Below are 20,897 nucleotides of genomic sequence, written 5' to 3'. Positions count from 1 at the left end.
AATGTCCATGTATCATAACCTGTAACGGATGACTCGTGTAAAATGATGTTTCACTGGTGAGTTCAATGAATCCACGCATTAATGCAAACGTAATGAGTACGTTACTATGTATGTTAATGATAAAATAATCATTAACATATGGTATGTCAACGATTCTATTTAAAGGTAAATTGTAGTTATAATGAGACTGGCGAAACGCAGTTCTCAAAGTGCTGTAGAAAGGTTGTGTTTTAAGCTGTTTATCTTTATAAGTATGCATGTAGGTTGTTGTAAACGACCCCTTACCCAAGTTTAAAATGCATTTTAATAAATCATATTCGGAAATGTAATATCAGTAAGACACAAATGGCATCCCAATCGTGGAATCAGGTCAGTTAGTACTCAATAGTGCTCAGAAATACTGGTCCAGTGTGGCGTAATGGTATTGTAATTAAGACAAACACATCTGTCCAGAACTACTCTAAAGCTTTCCCATTACCAACCTCCTCAGGGCTTACAGAACTAGCAACATGTAATGGCAAGCACAGGCACATCCTTCACAGCCAGAGCCCTGTATCAGGCTATTCACACCTCCTCATTGCTACAGGAGAACCCCAGGTTACTCACAATGAGCACGCAGCAGGGGAGGTGGGTGGTCTTGATAGGACTGGCAAGGTCTTGTGTGGGCACTTCGGATGGGACATGGCTTGTTTATTAGCTATGACAGAGAAAGAGGAGGGGATGGTGTCCCAGGGGTGCCAAACTTCATTTACACCAAAGCTCAAGCTGCAATGCAAGAGGACGGACCCCCAACTGGAGCTAATCCACACCCACACCCATCGCGCTGCTTGTTCGAGGGGGGGAGAGAAAACACAGTACTTTGATCTGCCCCGTGCTGAAGGTAAGGGAAACAAAGCAGCTGATAAGAGATCAAGATGAAAACGGAATCATTTCAGCCAGGCCATGGTACTCCCAGGATGTAGCTATTATTTGTGCATCTAGAAAAAACAAGCCTCCTCTCATTTTGAGCCAAAGACGCGTTGACCCAGACGCTTGAAAGTAGAGAGTTTTGTCCCAGAGGAGAACAAGGAGTGGAGCTCCACACCTTCAACAGCACATAAAGCCAAGATGAGCTCCTGCCCCACCTCTTATTACACAGACATAAAAAGAAAAATGAAAGTTAAACTTCTTTAATATTAGATGAGTGGTATTAATTTTCCAGAAGTAGTTCACTGATTCATTATGAATGGGTTGGAGGGAAAAGATGTACAGGGAAATGCTTGTCAATGAAATCTGTGTGTAGCACTTTGGGAGGTTAATTAAAATTGCAGTATAATTAGATCAGAGGTGCGTGTCAGAGTTATAGTAAGTGGGAAGTCCCCTGGCTGTTCACTTGATCCCAATAACAGCTAAATACTCCGTGCCAAAATAATATACACGAAGTAATTCCTGATGCATGGCGCCCCTTCTCCAAAACATAACATAAATTACTGATTAAAGTGCAAAATCTCAACAGAAATTTGGTTATACATTCTATCTCTCTTTCGTTCTTCCTTTCTCTCTTTAACGGGAAATAAGCTCACAAAAGGTTTGTAGCAATTTTTCTTTTGGTGACTAAACCACATTTGAGAAGACTAGGAAGCATGGTTTTAGTTCTAATTGATGCAGTCTACCCCTCCTTATAGAGTAACAGGAATGAGTATGAACACTCATTTGAATATGAATTACACGGGTATATAATGTGTTCAGGAAAATTCTGCTGTATTATGGGTGTGAGATTAGTTTTTGGAAAATAATGTACTTTTTTCATTTAGCTGTTTTGGGGGTTTTTTTTGTTGCTGGGGAGCGCCATAATACGCCGTGTCGTAGTATACAACAAGTACTCCGGTGTGTTATTCCATACAGATCCAATGTTTCACATGTATAACCCAAGGCAACAGGTAAGTGTTTCTGTGTTGCAGTGTTCTCATGCACACTGTACTGCTTTGCTGCATATTTTATTGCTGCAATTGAAGCAGGTGATATTTTTGAGGGACACATGCTAAGAAGTAACAAAGTTTCCAGCTATGGATGGTATTACTGTTCTCAAGAACTGTGATCATAAACAGCACAACTTAAATTAATTCCATATATTGTAGGAATTACATCAATATCCTTGCCCACATTAAAGGCAAGCCCCACACAGAAACACACTTATATTGAAATATTATTGATGTGTTGAGCGATTCTGGTGCTAATTTGTTGGCTGGTTTGTTGTTATTCGCGTGAGAAGTTAGCGTTTTTTCTGCCGGTCTGACGGCAGGGGGTTTGGACTTTGCTAGCCCGGTTATAATGGTGTTCAATCGGAGAAAGAAATCTCAAAACAACCTCAAACATAAGGGATAACTATCACGTGTTTCGCTGTTGGCGCCGAAAAAGAAAAGAAGGTCTTTTCTCAATCACGATTTCCCAGCGATGTTTAATGCGGTGTTAATAAGAATGTCGGCATAGAAGTATTGGAGACAGTAAAATCGGGCTCAGAATGCAACGCAGCTATACAACGCAGTCGTGCAGACGCTATCGCCTAGTGAGCGATCTATACGTTTATGAGCATGTGGTGTTGACGGGAGTATTAGTGTTGAAAGTTTGAAGCTTTGGAAGCTGATCTGTTTGAGCAGAGTGTATAGACGGGGACGTGAAAGAGCTGGACGGACTAAAGGACTTTAGCGCGCCGCTATGAGAACGCAGTCAAACGGCATTGTGGATAACGTAGTGAATCTAAAGTGAAAAAAGACGAGCACGTTGATGAAAACGTGTTTGCTCGGAACTGAATTATTCAAATCGATCTTTTGTTCCACTAAAGATTACATATTGATAAATATGCAAATATTGTATTGTTATGCAAGTCATTCGTGGTGGATTTTTTTTCCGTTAAGACAGTTACAAAGGTCAGAGTCCCGGCTGGAGAGCAGCTGTTATTATGCTGCATTGGTAAGCAAAAACAGCCGATAGATATCTCTGTGTGCTTTTGGCACCTCACCAACACAGCAGGAAAGAAGCAGATGTTTTGTTTTAAGGCAGGCATTTTTAAAATAAATTATTTATCCTACTCTAGTAATCCTTGGGTGAAAAGGGTGAATGTACACACTTAGTGGATAGTTTATTAGGTATGCGTTCCTTGTCTCTACACTTACTGAGCGTTTTATCAGAAACAGCTACTATACAGATGCACTGTAGGTGCAATGTAGGTGTATAATTTCTGACTGTAGGTCACCTTTCAGTCACTCTCTAACCCCTCTGTCAGTGGAAATAGAACCATTAAAGGACCACTGCTAAAACAGATTATTTGGGTGGTGGATCACTTTTAACACACTGGTATGACTGTATCAAGCACCGACGCTTTGCTGGAAGTTTAATGGACACTCGTGCTTATTAGACAGATCTAATATCGTGGGCGGCTGTGTCTCAGGTGCTAGAGCGGGTCGTCCACTAATCGTAGGGTTGGCGGTTCGATTCCCGGCCCACGTGACTCTACATATCGAAGTGTCCTTGGGCGAGACGCTGAACCCCAAGTTGCTCCCGATGGTAAGTTAGCGCCTTCCATGGCAGCCCTGCTACCATTGGTGTGTGAGTGTGTGAATGAGACACAGTGTAAACTGCTTGCTTAAAAAAGCGCTATAAGTGCAGACCATATCTACGTTTTTGGTGCACCATGTACAGTGAGAGACTATAATTCATTCTTTTTAAACCACCATATGATTCATCATCATGCTGCAGTACCTGATACCCATTCACAACACACACTACACACCACCAAGTCAGTGGAGAATGCTTTACATTAACCTTCCCTTTACTTCCATTCACTATCCATTAACTGTAATATACCATAAGTGATATTAACAAAGGACTTGAGCGAACAGTTTTCTTTATTATTAAAACAAATCAGCATACGATCATTAACCAACGTTCATATCACTACTGAGTGAAAATACGCCTGATTAAAATGACTGCGGTCGCAATGAATCCAGATTTGATTCTGAAAAGCCAGTTCCAATATTCACACCTGGAGGACGAGAGTTCACCTGTCATTTACATTTAACTTATCTTTAGTCATGGATCGAATAAACATGGTCAGTGCAGGTGTATTTAGTCAACATGTGTGTGAGCTTTGTTAACTTTGGAGTTAAAAGCAAAAAAAAAAAAAAAAAAAAAAATTATTAAAATTACTTTGAAGTTTTGTGTTTGAACATGTAATGTTTCCCCCCCAATATATTATAAGAAGAGAAAAAGAAGAAAATATTTATGCATATGAATATTTGTACGAAAAGGAAAAATAAATGTCTGTCCTATAAACAGGGTATATACAGGAGATGCACAGCACAACGTTGGAGCACTCAGGATCCTACCCTCAGCCTGCAGAGCCACTAAAATGGCTGCAGCATGTGAACTTGTAGCAAACTGTGCAGCTCCATGGCATCATTCCATCCACACGCCTCTTCTGCTGAGCCTATTGCTGTGATAGCACAGTAAACACTCGTCAAGAAGAGCGACGACGAGCCAGGACAAGGTTTATTTTGGGCCCGACCTCTGCTTCCCACCACTCCCCCACTAAAACAACATCATTAGGCTCTAATGGGGCCGCCGGAGAGTGGGGTTCACCTTCGCCATTACTCCCCGGGTGTCCACACCCAGCAGGCTAGCCACTCCATCAGCCTCAAGGTCAGGCCGAATGTCGTCCCTGTTTTCCCGCCTCCGCTGACACCCCTCACCAAAGGCATCTGCACCTGCAGTCATCCTCCGACCCATCGCGATGCCCCTCGCCCCTGCTGCGACCCCCCTTTCACCCGGCTATGCCTGCTCTCCTTCCCTCGACCTCTCCGGATCTCAGGGAGCCACTTCATGACGAATGGCGTGCCATTAATTTCAGCCGGCACTGCCGCGGATTTGCTCCTGTCCTCTCCGTCTCCAAAAAACAAGGTCGTCATAGAAGAGCAGGCATCACGCTGCTGGGCACCAACAGGCTCACCAGTACAAACACAATAATTGGGAAATAAAGCTCCAGTTATGGCCGGATTTCAGTGGCGAAAAAAAAATCAGCTTCGCCTATATCTTCCTGCTATATTAACAAGATGACAAAATAACATGCTTTCTGAAATGTCACCAGCTCCTTCATTACACATTAATGTGCCACGCTGAAATTCAGACGGTGCACAAGTGGAATTTCTACAGTTTCAAGGTTTCTTTAAAAAGGTACGCTGCTAAAAGTGACAGAAACAGAAATGGCATTCCTTCCTCTTGAAGACAAACATCAAGGATTCACTCTCATAATTAATTCATAACTCCAGTTAAAAGGGTTCTAGTAACTGGCTTCCTTGCCTGTTTGGCACAGATACTGTCCTTTTTAGCTATGAGGTAAGCTACATATTTGCTGCTTCGTTGTAAGGGGGTGGTGGGTGGGGGAGGGGTGAAGGGGGTCACAGAGCGACTGCCAGTCAGTCAAGTTCACCACTGGCTGCTATTTAATCGGCTCATGGATGAATTTCTGAGTGCGCACTGTGTACTTCAAGACTCAGACACACACACACAACTAGCAAGGCATGCTACTGCTATCCCCCAGGACTCCCGAAGAAGTTGCAAAGACTCAAGCAGAAGCAAACGACATAGAGACATAGAAAACAAAAGACACGGGAAAAACATGTCTCTATCCAGCAAGGCTTCAGGTAGAAAAAAAAAAAATTTGACGTGATTAAGGAAAGGTCGGTTTTACATTGACATTTTCGAACTAATACCACAGGTGTCTATTGGGTCAATAATTATACTATAATTATCGGCAGTTCTGTGGAGTTGAAGAAAAAAAAATAAAAAATTTAATGTTTTAGCACCTATGATCACATCTCGTACTGCCAGGCTGGTTTCTCCGAAGACGAGGGAATAAGATTGACGGCTGAAGACAGAGTGAGAGGACGGCGGTGGAACGGAGAGACACGCAGCCCTGCTCAATGGGACAGACAATAAACCACAGAGGGTAGATACAGGACAAACTGACTACACTTACCACCATCACGCGAATCCATTCAAAATGCCAGGAAGCCAAAATATCCTCAAGGATATGGCTTCCGGGCAGACGGCCATCGTTGGAGGGGGCAGAGCCCGGCACCTTGTGGACCAGAATAAATTGAGATCTTTTTAAAAGCAAGATTATAAAAGCATTGCAACAAAACAAAACAAAAAAAAATCCCCAGCATTGAAGGTACTGAATGAGTGACCTTGAATGAAAGGAAAGAATGAAAAATCAATCTTATGGGTTTGGCAAGAAAAAGAGACAGGGTTCTCTTGTATAGAAGACAATGTCACGAATCTGTTAGGGTTTCTCCTTATGGTTTTTGTTGCTGTTTCTCTAATAGCCAAACATGATTAAAATGCTAGGCATATCTCCCAAAAATAAAAAAAAAAGAGGGAAGCAAAAAACAAAACCCAAAAAAAAACCCCAAGAAAGCCAAAATAGTAAAAAAAAAAAAAACACATCTTTTACAGTCTGAAGCTTTTCATCTTTTAGAAGCATGAGGAAGAAAGAAAGAAAGAAAAGATCTCGGAGCAGCAGAAACTTTTCTTCCCTTCCCTCCCTCTGCATTTTTCAGGACTTAGGGAAGAGGGGGAAAAGCTCTTTACCTGAAGATATGCATAGTAAATCACAAGCTCTATAGCCCGAGAACAAGTTCTAAGTCACAGTTTTTCAAAGTATTAAAAATAATCCCCGTTGCACTCTTTAGTCCAATTACATACTAGCACACAGCTATCGCCCAGATCAACCCCATCCCTCGGATCCGCCGGGCTTAGCGCTCCATGTGCTATCTCAAGATAAGCTTTGCATGTAATGCTAGATTCCAACTGACATAATTGTGCATGAATTGGGATCAGATTTTCAGCATTTCATGGTGCAAAGAGGTTAGCGTGTGTTTACCCCTGTGAATGTGGTCCTGGTGGAATTGCAGAGAGATGAAGGGAATGAACAGTGAAAAAGCGACAGAGAGACACAGAGAGGGTTTGGGGGGGGGTCTGGATATAAAATGGGTATTAGGCTTGTCAACAGGCCCAGAGGTCATGGAAATGGGAGTATGTCGTTATGGCACCCCACGGGCACCAAGACACCAAGATACCGCAGCAGTTATTACCCAGCATGCACCTGCCAGGGCATCGATAACCGCCCTGTCTTCTATCAGACAGCCCCAGCTGCTCCCATCAGCCTATTAGATGGCTGATTACTGATTGTAAAATTCCAATGCAAGTCAAACCGCAAAAAATTGCCCTTTCCTCACTTTTTTTCCCCCCTCCCCGCTGATAGTATCTGTTTTTCATTCGCTGACTCAAAGGGCAACGACGAAAGCTGCGTATATCACAGTCAGAAGAATTTAGATAATAAAAATAAACAGGATTTGCACAGCAAACAATGTATCTGTGTTTCTTTTTGTGCTCCGCTATAGAGAATTCATTATAGTGTTTGTTCCCCCAGTGTGCCATGTTTGCTCAGTTTTCACACAGGAAGTACCACTCAGATACACTACTACCGCATTCAACAAACCGAACGAGAAGAAGAAAGAAAGAAAGAAAAAAAAGCATCCGCACACTTACAAACAGCTGTTGGACATGTGAGGAGGCGTGTGCTAGCTGTGGTAAGCCTGTGAGCTCAACATGATTGCTGCATGTATCTTATCTGGGACGACTCCTCCCAAGGCTTTTTGTGTGTGTGTGTGTGTGTGTGTGTGTAAGAGAATCGCTCCAGTGTTCAGCCATGCGTGCAGGCCTAATCTCAGCGCTCTTCCACCGGCTCTCTGCTCTCTCCCCTGGGATAGTGAGCCTATCATCTAGCCCAGCGCTTCCACACAGGCCCTGGAGCTGATTAGTCTTCTACACACTCTGGACACAAATCCACACACCGCAGGGCTAGTGTGGTAAGTCAAAGCTTTAGCCTCCGCGCCATCAGTTTAAAATCAGATATCCTAAAGGGGGATGTTTGGGAATGTGATGAGCAGCAGAGGAAGACCAAGTACTTATGTTGAAACGACATGTGACGAGTCGTGAGAGTTTAACAGGTTAACTAGCTATCTGATCGCATACTCTCGCTGCATATTCGCTCTATTCGTTCCATTTACATCCGAGTCATGTTTTATATTTGATATATTACGTCCGGGGTTCCATCTCGATCTCGGATTTCCGCCAGTGTGACGTTGAGCACATTAGCACAATTTTCCGTTTCCTCTATGAAACATGCTTTTAGGTGGACTCAAGATTACACCTAGGTGTGTGTTTGTGTGTGTGCTGTGTCATGTATCTGGAGTGTATCCGTACCTTGTGTCCAGTGTTCCTGAGATCCACTGCACTGAGGCTTAAATTATTAATATACATTTAATGAGTGTGAACAATAAGATGCTAGGAATGCGCGTCTTGTGAAAGATCTTAAACCAACAAGACCTGTTGGTGGGTCTGTATTTACATTCCACTTTCTTATAACGACATACGTTTCGAGCTCCCACAGGGCACAACAGAAACCTGTTCACCCAGGAGAATCTGTGGGGAGATCATGAGTTCGAATCCTGATGATGCCACAACCAAGTGTCCAAGAATGTATGGCCGTTACTCTCTTTCGGTGTTGTCAGTCACAGTGACATTTGCCAGTTGTGGATGTCTGTGAGCACAGGTACGTGGAAGAAGGCAAAAAGCACATTCCTCCAAGTGTGCTCCTCTGCCCTGTGATGCAACATGAGCAGCAGTTTGAAAAGATGAGGTGGCTGGCTACACATGACAAAATGACACAATTGGGAGAAAATGAGGTTAAAAAAAAAAAAACCCAATCAATCCGATAGATGGATAAATGGATAGATAAACCCGCATACAATTCCTATTAGGAGTAAAAATGCTGAATATTTACTAATTACTATGCTTTAATTAATAACCGTAACACGGCTTTAAGAGATTGTAAAGGAGTTGATGTAAAATGAGTAACAGTGTTCAATAAAGCTAGTGTGCTAATCTAAATTGACTGAATAATTATTACAAACAATCATTATATCTATTATCATATTACTATGATCATAATTACTATTATTGTGCACTTAATTACCATCACTACCTTACTATATTGCTAATGTTACTATTAAGAACATCCTAATGGTACGAATACTAATATATACTAACGCTACTATTAACATATCCTAATGTTATGAATACTAATATATACTAATGCTACTATTATTAACATATCCTAATGTTACGAATACTAATATATACTAATGTTACTATCAATAACATCCTAATGTTACGAATACTAATATATACTAATGCTACTATTAACATATCCTAATGTTATGAATACTAATGTTACCATTATTAACATATCCTAATGTTACGGATACTAATATATACTAATGCTACTATTATTAACATATCCTAACGTTATGAATACTAATGTTACTATTATTAACATATCCTGATGTTACTATTATTAACATATCCTAATGCTACTATTATTAACATATCCTAATGTTAGGCATACTAATGTTACTATACTGATGTTACTATTATTAATCATCCTAAGAATGAAACTTTAAGCTGTGTACAATATAGTATGCATTACAATATAAATCTCAAACTTCTCACATTACAGATTACATGAATCAAATTGTTCAAGATCCACATTCTTACTACAAGACACACAGTGAATATGACCCACTGACCCTTGGGGCGAATTGCAGATGCACACAACTGCAAGACAGCTGTGCTGCCATATTGACTATTAGCCCTAGTCTCCTAGCGCTGAGCCCCAGCGCTCCTATTTAAATCCACACGTATGTATTTGGTGAAGTTTAACAATAACACTGTGGTGCGAGGCAAAGCTCATTATCACCTGGGTAATTACCTGCCGTTCCGTCTGTGTGTTTACTTTAGTTTGGCGGAGCAGGTGTTAAAGATGTTTCGGCTGTTATTATGCCGGTTGATTATGTCTTTGGTGGAGACAGTGAGTTCTCCTGAGACAGGCTTTTTTTCAACACAATATGCACACACACACACACACACACACACACTGGCATGAGCGTGGCAAACAGCGGGGCGGAGGAGAATTCAACAAACACATGGCTTACTCGTGTGATGTTGGAGCATAGAGCACGGCCCTGTGGCAGGAAGAAATGACTTCATTTTCACTTGTGTGTGTACTGTGAGAAACATTTGCAGGCAGAAAAAAAAAAAAGGCCCTGTTGAGTTATTGGGTTCATAAAGCAGTATATTATGTAGGCAACACAAACGCCAGCCTAGATAGACTCATTGACTTCAATTCCACATCTGGTAGATTGGAAAAATGATCCCAGTCTCATGCACTGCCACAAATCTCAATCTCTAGGTCTGATATAAAGCGTTCATTTCACTTGGACAGGTGTTTAGTTAAAACAATATGTCTGATAAACCCACTCCATGATACTTTCTACTGACCTAGAAGGAGCTGCTGGTTCTTACATTTGTTTTTCTTTTCCTTCTCCAGGTGTCTGCTCCAGTTTAACAACTCAGGTGTCCCCATCAATTAGCCTTGAATTTAGACTTTCATTGAGAGTACGCGACTAATATCTACACTGACTCAGAAGAAAGACACTTTTCACGACCGCCCAACAATCTGCTAAGTGAAAACACGTGTCCGTAGCTCAGGCCTTGCCCGTGAGGGGTCCGAGGTCCAATGGGAAGCAGGTGCTCCACTTTTTTGCCACGTAATACCCCATTTAGCCCCAGGGCCAAAGGTTATGCAGCTAATAGCTGCCTGGTGCAGGGCGGGGAAGAGCCAAGCACGAGGCCAGGCTAAAACATCTGGGACGTATTGCACATACTTGCAACATATGCTTCAGGTTCAATTAAAATGAGGCCTTGGCACATTTATTCATCCTTTTTTAACTCTGAAACCTTCCTCCAGTAAAAAAGGGCCTCCCCTGACCTGACCTTAATATTTTACTATTTGAGCAAACAGAAGAGGTAATGAGAGTGTAGGGTCGCAGGCTCTAAGAGAGAGAGAGAGAGAAAGAAGGAAGGAGAAAGACGTGAAATTCCACTTATATTTCGTTCACCCTTGAAACTACAGTGAACTTGAAGGAACAGACCAGTGTCAGAGGAGTCATAATCAAGAGCACATAAGACAGGAGAGGGGAAGGGAAATGGGATAAGAAATAAAGAAGAAAAATATCCCTTTTCAACTTTGTGGGCAGCTGAAATGAGACACTGGCAGTCAGGGGAGGAGGGAAAAAAAAAAATACAGCTCAAATATGTGCACAGTGAGATTTAGTATACTGTAGGTTTTGGAGTGTATGATCTACACGGTGCTTAGTGCCATAATGATCATAATCACAGATCCTAGACTTAATAACACTGTTAGAAGACTTTCACTAAATAGGAAAACTAAACAGCGTGCTGGCATAGAGGTAAAACTTCAAGAGTGAAATGGCTTTTACGATGTTGCGTCCCGTGACTAACGTGTGTTTGCGCTACGGGTTTGCCAAAGCAAATGAACACTGACCAGGACACTATATTAGGGTAATTGTAATTGTAAGACAAACACGATATAAGCTGTCCAGACAAAACAAATGAAAATGTGGGAACAATCTGCACATGCTGGCACTAGTATAACCCTAATCTGTTTCAACTTCAAACCAGGTTCACCTAATAATACATGACACAACTCTACAAAGAGCAGCTAATAATCAGTGCCTTGACCTTATTTAACTATCTATATACTCAGGTGAGGCTTATTTTAGTTTATCTTGGCCTACCTGCTTTCTGGTGAGAACGTGAGACTCGTCAATTCATCGGATAAAAACCACTTACTGCACAAAAGCGTATCATTTTAAAGTTATATACAACGTGACCGTTGTGTTTACAGTTAAAACATTATCTTATTCACGTCACCATTTACAGTACATTTCACTGTGCTTACAAATCACAGTTCACAGATTACACTAACCCTTTTTTCACGAACCGTCAATAATCTGACTCCATGCTGTGGATATTCTGAAGACGACAAAATATCTTATTTCACCCACTTAATGGGGTTACCTCTCAATCTTCCACTTCGACTCCCCGTCACAAGAGTCAGCTCAGTCTTCCCATGCGTTCGGCCTGCTATTAATGACCTTTCAATGGCCCAAGGAAATATCAGAAGCTCAACACTGAGACTTTCGAACCAGGTTTATTTATCTCGGATTCATTTACCTTTATTCTGGGCTTGAATAAATATCTTAGTGGTTCCACGGACCGTTTGAGCTCTTAGTTTGAACTGAAAACCCACAGCTGTCAGCTTGTACTATTTGTGATGTTCTCGAAATGTCAAAGCTCAGCCAGAGAAAACTTTCATGAACTGAACCTTAAGCATAAAAAAAAAAAAAAAAGAAAGATATGTTACAACTTTCATTTGATCTGAAAATATAAAAGTCAGACGGAAAAGTTCTTTTATGCAAACTTTTTACGCACTTACAAGGTAAATATTCGAAAATGAAACACTGTCAAAGACATCTTGAGGGCCATCCGAATCTAGGGGCATTCGTTAATATTTTGTTTAGCCAGTCAGCTAAACGTGAATCTGAGCCAGACCGCAAACTATAAGTCCCCGTGAGTGATAATTACCTTGTCATCTCTGTCAAAGTCCTCATCCTCACCCTCCAGCAAATCCTCCACTGCTTGCTGAAAAAAAGAAGAGAAACAAATGGGAATCAATTTCATGCGCACAATGTCTAGCATTATTACATTCATAAAGAAAACTATTCTTTGTAAGAGATAGTGAAGCTTTGGAGAATCACCCTCACCCTAAGCCCATTAGCTCTATTCCCTTGACCACGAGGTTAAAACTTCACTTAAACCTTCAGCTTGGACACAGTGGTCAAATATACGCTTCAGTGAACCAAGACCACAAGACAAGTAACATGTCCTCCAACCCCCTTAACCAAACGTATGGCCACTTAATTCTCCTTAAAAGATCCACAATGAGGAAGAAAAGTGATGGACGTGTACATCAATAGGACCCATCTTAACAATCTGTAATGAATGTTAGCTGAATTGTAGTTGTGCTTGGCAGCCACGAAAACTCAAGGTGAACCAATATTATCCAGGCTAAAGAGGTTAATTATGCTCTCCTGTTTAGAACTGCAGAACAGCCAGATGTGCAGTACAGCCAGATGTGTAGCACAAAAGATCTTTCCACTCAGTATAATCTGTTGTAAGAAACTGGACTTGAAGAACCTTGAGAAGTTTTTATTCATAGATGTTTCATGCTCAACTATTCCGTTCATTTATGTGTCAAATAACCTTTGTTCAGTTACGCATACACAAGTCTCTAGAGAAAATCAGGATGTCATTGAACAAATCCTGTTCTCCTGCAAATACCTATGTTAGTCTGTAATACACTTGTAGGCCTGCATTGTACAACCCCAATTTCCAAAAAAAAAAATACAACGCTGTGTAAAATGTAAATATAAACAGAATTCAATGATTTGCAAACCTCATAAACTCTCGTTATTCACAATAGAATGTAGAAAACATATCAAATGTTTAAACTAAGGAAATGTTCCATTTTAAGAAAAAAATAAGGTCATTTTGAATTTGATGGCCGCAACACAAAAAAGTTAGGACGAGGAAACCGTAAGTGTTACTAAAAAGAAACAGCTGGAGGAACATTTTTGCAACTAATTAGGTTAATTGGCAACAGGTCAGTAACATGACTGGGTATAAAAAGAGTATCTAAATATAAAATTTCGATTCGTCTGACCACAGAACAGTTTTCCACTTTGCCTCAGTCCATTTTAAATGAGCTTTGGTCCAGAGAAGACAGCGGCGTTTCTGGATCATGTTCACAAACGGCTTCTTCTTTGCATGATAGAGCTTTAACCAGCATTTATTTGTGGATGGCACGGCAAACTGTGTTCACAGACAGTGTGTTCTGGAGGTGTTTCTGAGCCCATGCAGTGATTTCCATTACAGAATCATGCCTGCGTTTAATGCAGTGCCGCCTGAGGGCCCGGAGTTCACTGGCATGCAATATTGTCTGTCACCCTTGTCCCTTGCGCACAGAGATTTCTCCAGATTCTCTGAATCTTTTGATGATGATATGTACTGTAGATGATGAGATATTCATAGTCTTCACAATTTTACATAGAGGAACATTATTCTGAAATTGTTCCACAAATTGTAGATGCAGTTCTTTGCAGATTGGTGAACCTCTGCCTATCTTTATTTCTGAAAGACTCTGCAAGTTACTCTTTTTTTATACCAAATCATGTTACTAACCTGTTACTAATTAACCTCCAGCTGTTTCTTTTTAGTAACACTTACTTTTCCAACTTTTTTTTAGACGTGTTGCGGCCATCAAATTCAAAATTACCTTCTTTTTTTCCCTTAAAATGGTACATTTACTCAGTTTAAACATTTCATATGTTTTCCATGTTCTATTGTGATGGGTTTATGAGATTTGCAAATCATTTTTTGGAATTGGGGTTGTATAAAGTTTTTGAAATGCAGGTATGTATTCACCATGGTTTCTGGGTGGAGAAAAAAGAAAAACAGAAAGAAGTTTTGTCTTGACCATCCCAGCCTCCTCACCTTAGTTGAACTCAGTATATTACATCTGAGTTCTAACAGATACGTCAAGAAAAACTGCCAAAGATTGCTCAGGGAATCTGCTTAGGACAGAGTTGTCCGCTAGTTTGGGGACAGAGATATTTTACAAATGAGAGAATCCAAATGTTGCTCAGGGAATACAAAGAGCCTAGGTATAAGAGTTATTCTGATTATCATTGAATATTCCTTTTCATGATAATTAAGAATACTCTGTGAAACATGCATGTCTTGTAAAAGTACAAATGACTTAAAAAAACAAATTAAAATTGTGTCTATGAAACATATTATAAAGTGTGATGTAATGTATGTATTACACTAAAAGAACCCAAAATATGATATGAATGAATATATATATATATATATATATATATATATATATATATATATATATATATATATATATATATATATATATATACACACACACACACACACACACACACACACACACACACACACACACACACACACACACACTGTCTGTACTGATAATGTAGATGGATTAATTATTCACACACATCCTACCGTAATTTACCAAGCTGGAGGAGCCTATACAGAGGTGCAGGCACAAATATTAGGCAGTGTGCTGGCAGACATATAAAGAGTTTATCTCGGTCAATTGAAAACACTCCATCAAGCATGTGTGGCCCCTGGGAGCCCGAAAAGAGTCCATATCACATGCCTATTTTCATTGCCGGAGGAGGGAACATGCACAGATCATTATTTCTCTTCTTGGGGCTCGTCTTGTCAATCACACATCAAAAGCTTCAAGGTCATATGTGGGCTATTTACATAAGGCAATTTCTACAAATCCCCCCCGCACCCCCATCCCCAAATCTACCGAGAAGAGCAATTTCTTTTGATTATTTTTTTTTGACTTTCCGCATCACATAAATGAGTTTTCTGTGACATCCAAAAATTGTTACTTAGCAAACAATAGCTTTTGTTCCTTTGTCTTGGCTAAAAGGCAGAGTGCATGCTGCCATAAGCCTCTTATGTAAATGCTGCTAGAGGCAGAAACAAAAGGAGGGTTCAGGAGAGATGGAGGAATTGCTAGGAGTGAACTGATGATGCTTTGTGCTAAAGGGTGCACAAATCTACCAGAGTAATGTGGTTTCAATAGCAGGGTTAAGTAGAGGCTAGTCTCGATTATTTGGGAGAAGAAGACAATCAATCATGCTGTGCAAATTGAGCATTTAGCAATCAATGAAGAGGAGAAAAAGCATTTTTGAGGAAAAGAAAAACAAGGTCATGAATCAGTCAGAGTGGGTCTTTTACTGACAGTCTCAGAGCGAGAGAGAGAGAGAGCAAGATCCTCTGCAGTCTGGCCTTTCAGCTAGCACTGGCACCATCCCCAGCCCTGCTCTGTGACATCCATCTTGGCGGGTTAATGCACTTTTTCTCTCCTCTACTATCAGCAAAGGAAGAACTGTGCTATCTGTGCTTTTAATTCTAACCTTCACCATGACAGGTGCGCCGGGAATAGATGCCCAAGCCAGACAACCCATCCGACATGAAGATATATACTTTCATTTTTTGCCCCATCCCCTCTCCCCTCCTCTTGCACCTCTTTGAAATGGAAGACATCTCTAGCGTCTCCAGCTGCTCGGGGCATGGTCCTGCTTTGTATGCGGCGTGTGGATCAGGGGGACCCAGGAGAGCCCAGGCCTGGAAGGCTGATAAGGACTCTCGCCGGAGCACCTCCAGCCCAAACAGCCTCTTCACAGGCTGTCAGAGCACTGCTGGTCAAAGGGAGGGCTTGTGCTCATGCCAATGTTGGCTGACTCTGGCTTGACCCCTGCAGAGACTGAAGTCAAAGACTGGTGCTACTGGCAAAGTGGTAGATTGAGAGGAGAGGAGCACTAATTGGTCAATGTATTGATTTAGTGGAAGAATGAACACTGTTTTTGCCGATCAGACTTGGTTGCGTAATGCAGTTACGTATGCTAAGAGTGCAAAATAGGCAAAGTAATAGGAGGTCAGACTCAGTGCTGTTCTGTGTGGTAGAGACACTTTGTCTCTTTAGGGCTGAGCTTTACAAGGCAAACACAATGATCAGAAGACTGCTGGGTTTAGCGATGCAGTTCAGAAACATGCCAGGGTCATGTAGTCCCACAAGTAAGAAGCCTCATCATAGCTTTTCATCCCATGGCTTGCATTCAACTCTAATCTGTTGCACGGTATAGACCCTGCGGATACCTCAAAAACACAGTCAGTGTTCTGTAAACAAAACCCTGCCAGCAAGAAACACGGCTGCATCAACAACCGCAGCAGCAGCCATGACAAAGATGTGTAGATCATCCACATTGTTAGCAAAATCTCAGGTACAAAAGTTCACAGGGATGAAGTGTAGGGAGCTGCCAAAGTCGCTTCTCTCCTCGCTTCAAACCTCGTCTGTGAGCGACTCGGAGCCACACTGGCACGGGGGAAATCAGCGGGGCAACAAACGCTGCCAGTTCAAAGTGACGTGACCTTTTGATTTTGTCACCTGTCAGGGGCTGGCACGGAGGAGCGGAGGCATGTCTGCCAGGCACACGAGATTCGACGTCTTGTTGGCGGGAGTGCATCGCTGGAAGAGGTGGTGGCACTGAGGTGGATTAAAGGCCCGAAAAACCGCTCCCCTTCTCTTCCTCATCTTCCTCCTCCTAGTCCTCCTCCTCCTCTCTTGGCCCTGCCATTACACACCCCCTTTTTTTCGTGTGCCATCCCAGTCGACTCAGCCCACAGCCAGAGCACCGGGCTGAAAGAAGAGCTAGCATGGAGCACGATTGAGAGACAGGCTCTCATTTAGTTTCCCTTTATATTTCACTGTGCAGTGATTGACACTGGAGGTGGGCTTGACAGGCTCCACATTTCCCCCCAGAGCAACCCACCTGTACCAGAAGACGGTAAGGAAAAACACAGCCTATCCTTTATTCATGAAGCTCCATCCAAGCGGTTTGTTTTTCAAATTACACACACAATGGAAAAAAAAAAACAGACAAAGCACTGCTCAAACCAGACAAAACGAAAGAGAGGGAAACTGAAAAACTTTATTGAAGTACCTGTACCGATGTACAAAAGTGCAGCTTTTAACCGAGCGATTCAATAAAAATACACTTGCTTTAAATCATGACCACCTTCGACTTTTTCCTCAAACAATGAAATATATATGATATTGAACCAATAGGTGTCTTTTATCGTGCTGCTCTTTCGCTGGTCACATGAGATGATGGCAGCTTGTTCCACGTTGACGTCAGACGTGAAGTTGGACAGGGTAAATGGATCCATGACAGGCTTCTCCCTGAGATCAAGCCTCATGGGAGACACTGAAGCTTCAGGTCTTCCAACTGACTGTCTACATCACAGTGTTTAAAACAATGCACAATCCCATAGGTGGCATCACAGCCACTTTCAGTGGGTTGTGTAGTATTTAGAAGCAATAACACGTGGAAATATGATTTTTTTTTTTTTTTTTAAATGCCCTTGTGGCACAGTCGGACTTTGTCTCGAATATCTTTGTCACTGCTTTTAGGTATATGCAAATATGGAAGTCCTTTGTTTCAAAATGACATACTAAAGTGTAAGAAACATGACGGCATCTACCGCATATTCCTATACACGCTTCATTTCAGTGACATGAAAAACAGCCAGAAATAAGACACAAAAGAGAAACAAAGGGATGAGGAGTACATTATCCTTGCCCTCAAACCACTGACAAGGTTACTGAGAAGTACCTTAAAATGCTTAATTGCATACAGGCTGGTGAAAGAGATGTCACTATGTTTCTCCAGCTCTGGCAGAATTTGCTATAATTAACACCTTTGAAACATCTGGTAAAGTGTTTTCCGGGCCAGTGGATTCAGCAGCGTGGGTCTTTCAGGGCCCGCCACGGGCCCTGCTCCTCTCAATTCCAACTGAGCTGTCCAACGCTTGACTGAACCCAAGTGGTCATTACGGAGCCCCACCAAAACCTTCCAGGTCTCCAAACAAACTGAACTGGAAGCTGGGGGTGGAGGGGAGGTCAGTGAAGGCAGTGAGATCACTGGATCTCTACAGGAAATGGGCCAGACTCTGACAGGTAATGTCAGCCTGGTTTGGGTTGCCAAGTTGTGGCTTTCTGACCTGTATAGTGAGGACAATTCCAACCATCACCAGTAGGAGTCTCCTTTATAACCACTGTAATATAATGGGAGATCCCATTATAAGTGTATAGAGAAAAGTCCGGCTTTTACAATGTTTGTTACAGATCAACGGGGTTGGTCTACAAATTGTTTCTGATGATTGACAGACCTGGTCCATTTTTGTTCTGATGATCGACAGGCTCGGTTCAGAAGTCGTGATCTGTCTGACTTGCATCCAAAGGTGGTGGCACCGCCTCTGAACCCCTAATTCATCCTCATAATATCTATTCACTATGGCTTGGAAATTTCTCTCTAAGGAACCAAAGGAGCCTACTTATACAGTTCTCAGACCTGCTAAACATCTTCCATTTGGAAACACCAGTTTGAGAGTATACTCTGGTGTTTAGAGCATAGCCTTCCCAGATGGTAAAAAAGAGCTTTTAACAATAACAGGCTCTGACAGAGAGGTCAGGTAATTGGTGGAGGGGTGGCATGGAGAGCACAGGGAAAGAATACGAGAGTCAGGGGTCAGCTGACTACAGGTTAAGAGTTGAGCTAGCATGTCAACCCTTGAGGTAACAATCCTCTTCAATTAAATGACAGCTGAAAGTGGGAGTTTTTTTCCCCCTGAATATATTATGATTATATATGATAAAAACATATTCCAATTCTGCATAAGTCTTCCTCTTGGTTTGAGGCCGAGTGCTCATGTCTTCCAAAGAGAATTACCCTTTTACAGGCTTTTGTAAAATCATAACTTTCCAAATGTTGACATTTGGCAAAGGGCGATGGTTTAATTTTACATGTTGTTTAAAGCAACTGGCAGCGGCTGGGTCTTTCCTTCTTTCTCTTTTCCCGATTATGTCAGAGCCATGACTTTGGTTTCATGGAGCGGAAACCGCACAGAGGAAACCACATAACTAGAAGTTAATTCCACCTCACATTTATAAGACTAGGAAAAGCTGTTGGACACAAAAAAATTGAGGAACCAATACATATATAAGAAATGATGTACCTTTAGCTACATATAGTGTGTTTGTTTTTGCCTGTTTATATCTTCATAGCCACGTTTTTAATAGCCTATATTTATTGCAACATGGCCATAAGTACAGTAGTATTGGAATCAGCTAAATAGACTCGCACACAAACAAAACAGCAGGGGGGTTAGTCGTAAAATACCGGGGAAAAGATTTACACAGCATGCATCAACAGCCCTGCTAAATTAAGAATTATATGGTAGGCTGACTAATTCAAAGATGCAATAGGTTTTCCATAAAGTTGGAACGATATGAAGAGTTCCCAGTGGTAAGAAGTAGAGAATGCAGTAAGGGGATAAGTGATGAAGTCTCATGGCAGCTTGTTGACTGAGAAGATGCTCCTCACCTCTGCAGTCATCAGATATGAGAACATGACATCTAGCCAGCGGCATGCGACTGTCACACAAAACATTCTACTAAGTGTAACTTTCAATAAGAGTGCATTCTCATTCATATTCATGTTATGGGGCATAATATCCCACCCAGGTGCTTATACTGATATATCTGGATATCACAGAAGCCTATCAGTAAGCCTCACAGGCTGGGCAGCTCTTTAACTCTGAGTGAGAGCCAGGCTGGCCGCTGCGTTGTAGCAGCCTGCACTTATGTGTCAGTGGGTTTAGTATTGATTTTAGACAGAGCGCTATTTGAAATTATATCCTGCCAACCACTGGGAGCTTGGCATGGCTACACAAGTGACAGAAACATGAATGACCAACTTTTACTAGGGGAATATTTCGAAAGCTTGTCGCTTAACTGAGCGCCAGACTGGTGTTTTAAATGGAACTTGTAAAAAATAAATAAATAAAACACTTGAAAGATACAATTTTGGACAGCAGGCTCACTGATGCATAACAACGTAGAGGTAAAATCCTGCACAGAAAATACTGACATAACTGACATAAATAACATACTTATCAGCTGTTAATAAAATTTCACTTGCACGTACATATGAGTCAAAAAAGCATGTCCGAAAGTCAGAAAGATGTCAAATAAATAAAGGAAATATCGTGAATATTCAGTATACAGTATTCTGCACTATTTCTAAGTCACTATTTAAACGTAATCAAATTTGCGATATTGACCGTGTTAGCTCCTTTGTACGAAGGGTCAGGATTTATCCCTTATATACTGAAGCACATGTTCAGATGATACTCCAACT

At 41.5% G+C, this 20,897-nt stretch overlaps 1 protein-coding gene across 5 annotated transcripts in view; it reads right to left on the bottom strand.

The window, feature by feature from the left end:
- mctp1a (multiple C2 domains, transmembrane 1a) overlaps nucleotides 1-20,897 on the bottom strand; it is a 152,516-nt gene that overhangs the window by 15,759 nt on the left and 115,860 nt on the right. For 3 of the 5 annotated variants that reach the window (XM_047149795.2, XM_047149796.2, XM_047149797.2), the window contains 2 exons: nucleotides 12,610-12,666; nucleotides 6,014-6,115 (listed from right to left, as the gene is read on the bottom strand). In XM_047149795.2, coding sequence (XP_047005751.1) covers nucleotides 6,014-6,115; nucleotides 12,610-12,666 — 159 coding nt within the window. The remainder of the gene's footprint in view (nucleotides 1-6,013; nucleotides 6,116-12,609; nucleotides 12,667-20,897) is intronic. The other 2 variants (XM_017451442.3, XM_017451444.3) reach the window with 1 other exon arrangement.

The sequence above is a fragment of the Ictalurus punctatus genome, chromosome 22 (genome assembly GCF_001660625.3).
Source record: "Ictalurus punctatus breed USDA103 chromosome 22, Coco_2.0, whole genome shotgun sequence".
NCBI lineage: Eukaryota > Metazoa > Chordata > Actinopteri > Siluriformes > Ictaluridae > Ictalurus > Ictalurus punctatus.
Note: the sequence above shows the minus strand (reverse complement) of the source record. Positions and strands in the feature narration are given on the sequence as shown.